Source organism: Poecilia latipinna, unplaced genomic scaffold (assembly GCF_001443285.1).
Source record: "Poecilia latipinna isolate Pla-1442-1.1 unplaced genomic scaffold, P_latipinna-1.0 Scaffold1138, whole genome shotgun sequence".
Lineage (NCBI taxonomy): Eukaryota > Metazoa > Chordata > Actinopteri > Cyprinodontiformes > Poeciliidae > Poecilia > Poecilia latipinna.
This window is the reverse complement of record NW_015113754.1, coordinates 62292-68279: the sequence shown is the minus strand read 5'-3', so window position 1 is coordinate 68279 and position 5988 is coordinate 62292. Positions and strand designations below refer to the sequence as shown.

The 5988-nt window shown below is 40.7% G+C and overlaps 1 protein-coding gene across 1 annotated transcript in view; it reads right to left on the bottom strand.

Annotated features, from left to right (window-relative positions):
• Window positions 1-821, bottom strand: part of plcb1 (phospholipase C beta 1) — a 64111-nt gene extending 63290 nt beyond the window's left edge. The window contains exon 1 of the mRNA XM_015052835.1: window positions 364-821. Within this exon, the coding sequence (XP_014908321.1) occupies window positions 364-462 (99 nt within the window). The 5' untranslated portion in view covers window positions 463-821. The remainder of the gene's footprint in view (window positions 1-363) is intronic.
• Window positions 822-5988: the final 5167 nt, after the last annotated feature.

The following is a 5988-nucleotide window of genomic DNA, read 5'->3' as shown; positions in this document are numbered from 1 at the left end:
ACACACACACACACACACACACACACACACACACACTCAAAGACATGCCAATGGATTCTGCACCAACAGGTGGCCAAAGAGTAGCTGACTGCAAATGCAGTTAACACCATCAGTCCTATCTGGCGCGGCGCACACAGGTACTTACTGCCAAAGCTCAATCAACAAATGAACAGTAAACACATCTGACAACATGGCACATTTCCTCCTCTTCCTCCTCATTTTTCTCACACTCCATATTAATTCGCTTGGACTGGATTCAATGAAATTCCTGAGTCGCTTCATAAACAAAGTACTCAATTCTCCACCGTATAGGAGAAAGACATGTAAAGAACTTAAGGAGGTTATATGGGTCTGCATTCTTACCTCATCCCATTTAATGAAGTTGCTTCCGTTCCTCAGGGTGTGTGAGACGCAGGGAGGCTGGAGTTTCAGTGCGTGGACCCCCGGCTGAGCACTCGCCATGGCTTCATGCACACATTCAAACACACGCTCGCGCGCTGGAGATGCTCAGAGTCAAACGCCAGGATGATACGACTCAACCATCTCCGAGGCGAAACTCTTCAGAAGTCACAAGCTCTGCTGCTACAGCCGCATCTCGTCGTCCTCCCGCTTCTTCTCAGCTTACTCCTTTTTCTTTTCTTATTTCAGTTCTTTCTTCTCTCTCTTAGCTCTGCCTCTCCTCCTTCCTCACACCTCTTTTTCTTCTGCCTCCCTCCCTCCCCGGGCTCGTCGTCTCCCCCTCTCCCCTCTGTTGGTGCTGCATCTCGCGGAGAGACAGACTGAAACAGATGCCTTCGTGGGAGACAGGATGCGCGCGCGTGCGGGTAGGGAGCGTGTGCCCGTCCTGCCTCCACAAATTGACTCATCTGCGACATGCGCACAATGGCAGCTTCCCACAGATGGGGGACGGGGGAAGGGATGAGAGAAAGGTAGAAGATAGTGAGTGAAAAGGAAAAGAAAGAAGATAAAAGAGAGGAGAAAAAAATAAGACAATGAAGACGAGTCAGAGTCATGTGAGGCCAGGGTAGAAGACACCATACAGTATGGTTCCTCAAGTGTGCAGACGTGCACCATCCTACTCATATGTGCTTTGTTTACCACAGGCTTTAATCCGGTTCTAAAACAGCTTCCTTTCCTCAGGGAAGGCTGTCCATCATATTCTGACACCGCGCTTCAGGGATTTGTTCCTAGTGAACATTAATGGCCATTGTCACAGATGACAGGGAAAAAAAACAATGTCACACAGAGTTAGTAAAGATTCGGCTGAGACCAGGTTTTAGTTCTGACAGGGACGACTAAAGAGGGATTTTTTTTTTACCTTAAAGAAGAACAGGTTTCTATTTCACAGTAAACTTGATAAATGTTAGGTCAAGCAAATAAAGCAGACTGTTTTTAAATTCACAGTAAACGATCCTGCCCCTATCAGAATTATCTGCCCTGCTTAGGGTGTTTTCACACATGATAGTCCAATGGAACTTGGTTTCATTGGTAATCAAAATTGCAACATTTTCAGCCAATGGGGTTCGGTTTCACGCAACCTGTTCACCTCCTCACCTGTGGTGGTGCTGCACCACAAACTAGTGAATGAAACGACATGAAAATACCCAAAGAAGACACAGAACTAAACTTCCTTCTTCACGAAATCTAAATAAAAATGGAGTGGCACCATATTTTTGAGATTGTTGTATTTCTCTTTGGTCTTTGGCAAAAGCACCTAACCATGTTTGTTTTGGTTATATTTACCCAGAATGCCCTGCTCTTTAGTCTACTTTATACTTTATGCTTTTGTCAGCTTCTCGCCAAAGCTGAAAAAAAAATTTGTAAACACTGTTTCCATTAAGTAAGAAACACCATAAAAATCCAATTTAAATAAGTTTGTTCACATGATAAGTAAAAAGACAGCATCATCTTTTTAGTCATACTCGTAAATAACATTGCAGTGCTGTTGAGCCGAAAAACCAACCCACCCAAAACATTTTATTGACAAATTTGATTTTTTTTTCCCAAAATCAGCGCATTTCCATCATTTTTGGAATTCCAATTTCTGCAATTTTATTAAAGTCAAAGAAAACACAGATATCTGCATCCACCGTGTCAGCACAGCTTCCTTCAGCCACTGTCTATGTCTGAATTGTGGAATTGTGACATGTATAAATGTGGCACAAATCGGATTTACTGAGGGGGGAGAGGGGTAAAAAAAAAATCTGAATTGGGTCAATCAAACTGTCATGAAGAAGTCAGATGTTGCATATTGGCATCTAAAATCTGATTTGGGTCAAATTTGCCTGCGGTGTGAACGTATGCTAATTATTGAATCACAAACACTAGCTTTAGAAGTTGTTTCAGGTTCTTTTATGACCTCCTGGTTGATATGTCAGTTGTGTTAATAATTATTTTAGGCCAGCCACTCCTGAAAGATTTCACTTTTACATGTCTTCTTAACTTGTGGATAACTTCTGTCTGTCTGGTGGTATATTTCAAATAAATAAGTACAGAAATTCTGTACAGTTAACTAAAAACTGGGGCAAATAAAGTTTGTTCCTTTAAATAATACAGCTAAAATAGAGAGGTGTGGTGGAATGACGAGTAGACATTGTGGAGTAACGGTTAGGCATGAGAGCTAAATAAGGACGTCTAAGGACACAACCTTGTCTGTAACATCAGCTCCTGCGTGTTGTGTTTAATAATTAGCGGTTGGCTCACATCCAGTTAGACTTTCTTTTCACCATCTGCCGTAAAATTTCCAGTCAGAGTTTTTCAAAGCAGTTAGACAAATTCTTATTGAAGCATCTGTGTTTATTACACAAGCAACGTTAGTGGCAGAATGAAAATGCTTACTGATGCACTAAAATATCCAAAGGGTGCAATAAAAAGGAGCAATCGTATATTATGGAGGTTTAGTTGTTAATTGCTCCCACTGTTATTAACAAGAACTGGAGAACGATAGGAAATAGAAAGTTTTTAATAGAAAAAGCTCAATATTTTTATTCAGTGTTGAGTATTTAAGATCTGACCTAAAACCTGCCTTGTTTTTTGTGGGCAGAAATACACTTTTTAACATTTTAATTTGGTGATGAGGGGGAAAAAATATTCTATTGTAGCTATTTTACAGAGAAAAAAATAAATAAAAGATTCCATGGCTGTATAATGCTTTGTGAAATTATTACAAATTTCAGATTTTGGTACATTACAACAACAAGCTACAGTGTTTTGATTTCATCATAATTTTGTGAGCTGGACTAGCTTAAAATAAAGCATAACCATCAGGTGGAAGATAAAGGACTCAGGGTTTGGTTTTTAAACTTATGCTACTATCACAGATCTGAAATGAGTGTAACGCAAATAATTTGAAGTTTTGAAAAGTAGCCCTTTGGGAGAATTCTTCTTAACACATTCTTAAGTTATCTAACCTATTTAAAAGAAAATGCAATTTGGGTACCTGGAATGCTATTGTGTGGTGTTTTCAAAGCAGCCAATCCAGGAAGACTATTCACTTTTCTAGGCGTTGATTGGTCAAACCCAGAAGAGCCAAGATAATGAAGACTATGGATGTTACCAGCTACTGTACTGCTAAGACAGTTTCCACCGTGTCTATTAATGCATATTAATGTATATTTAGTGTTGAATTATTAAAACAGGTAGTTATAAGTATTTTTTATAAGCTAGTTGGATTTTACTAAAAGTGAACTCTGCATGTATGTGTGCAAATACATCCTTATAAATCATTGATATGTTTCCCATTTTGGAAAACTTGTTAATTATTCTAGACTTTTTTTTCCCAGCTGGCTTAAGAATCTTCCAAGCCTCAATCCTGGCATAAAGAGAATGTACCACACTATTAACCAGCCACACCTGTTTGACTTCATCATGCAGCACTCGTAAGTATTGATGAATAACTTGCAACATAACAACGTGAAAACTTACAAAGCACATTACGCAGCAACGCTGTACGATAAACTGATGCAGAGGCTGGCTTTACCAGCCTGCTTCCGCCTACACACTCACACTTGAGTGCATGAAAAGACACATGCAGAGAAACTCGTGTTGCCATGACACTGAGAGTTTGTACCCATTGCATCTAATCAGCTCAGAAGATAATATTTTTAACAAACATACAGAATAAACATGTTAGTTTAAATTATACTGACTCTATTATACTGACTCTAGGACGAAAATAGTCAGAGAGAAAAACACAAATAGGCAAGAGGTGTTAAAAAATATCCTCAAATGTCATCAACATTTAATTATTTCTCCAATACATGAACTGCAGGCTTTGGTTTTGACAAAGACATTATGATGGTGTGACAAAATTTAGTTTATTCCACTTGGCGTCGCTCTTGTTCTACGTTTCATAGAAGTCTTTAGCCAGCTAGCAACGTATGGAAAACGTCTGGACGCGTGGCATCATTACCACTTCTTCCTGTCACAACAGCGCGGCGGATGACGAGCAGCCCAGTAGCAGTCGCCTTTCTTTGCGTTTGATCGTGGCATTTGTTAATGGTAGAAAGTACCGCAATGGCGACTGCAGGGAAGGGAAACTGGTACCGGACCGGTCCATCATCAGGCCACACTATTGTTACAAGCGTAGTGTGCATGAAGTCAGTGTAGCTTAGCCTAGCACCGAATGTCAGCCATGACGAGGAACGGCGGGCGGCACTTCCTTCAGAGGTCCGCTCACCCTGTGGGCCCCACTAATATTATACTTTCATATCACGGTGGGGGCCACGAGAATGAGACCTCTGGTCTACAGTAAATATAACTGATATTTATTTTAGTATTACACAGAGGTGGGTTGAGCACTCAAAAATTGTCATCAGGTAATGGTTATAATGTACCTATACTGTTTATAAGTTATTTCTAAGCTTGTGGTTTGTTAAATGTTGACATAACTCCATAGCAACTGCCTACTAAGATGGCTGTCAGTTTCAAAGTTCCTGGAATGTGATATGAAAACTATGTATTGGGTTCAGTTTGATCTGAGGTCCACCCTCCTCTGTGTGGGGTTGTTTTGAATTTAGTCACTGTCAGATCCCCGTTACTTGCTCCATGGCTAGTTCCTTGTTACTTCCCTTTGCACGATGCAGGAGGAGGACGCTCCTCATCATGTAGGACTCCACTCATCCTGCACACAGGCTATTCCAGCTGCTTCCCTCAGGCCGGAGGCTAAGGAGCATCCAGAGCAGGACCACTAGGCTGAGGAACAGTTTCTTCCCTTCAGCCGTCAGGCTGTTGAACTCAAGCTGCACCAAATGCAGCTTCACCTCATAGCTTGAGACACATAACAGACACATAACTACATCACTTAATTTACTTTATGTTCATTTATTTATTTATTTTTTTGTGTAGTGGATTTCTTTATCTGGGACCTGAGTACAAATTCCATACCACAAACTCCCAAGGTGGTATGACAATAAAAAATCCTTGAATCCTTGTGTGATTAGGATTAGAGGACTGATGTCTCAGTGAGTCTAGAGAAACTCATCCATGTGTTTATCTTTTGTCGTATTGATTACTGCAACAGCGTCTTCACAGGTCTGACTAATAAATCAATCAAATAGCTGCAGCTGATCCAGAACGCTGCTGCTCGCGTTCTGACTAAAACCAGGAAGATGGAGCACATAACACCAGTTTTAAAGTCCCTACACAGGCTCCCTGGAGCTCAGAGAATAGACTTAAAATACTGTTAGTTTATAAATCACTGAACGGTTTAGCACCACAATACATTAAAGATCTGTTATTGCTGTACCAACCGTCTAGACCTCTCAGATCTTCTGGTTCTGGTTCTGCTCTGCATCCAGAACCAGAACCAAACGAGGAGAAGCAGCATTCAGCTTCCATGCACCACAGATTTGGAACAAACTTCCAGAAAACTGTAAAACAGCTGAAACACTGAGAGCCTTTAAATCTCAACTTAAAACCTGTTTAGAGCTGCTTATGGCTAAATTGGGGTTAGAGTGGGGGTTATGATGTTTCGATGTTTTTATCTTT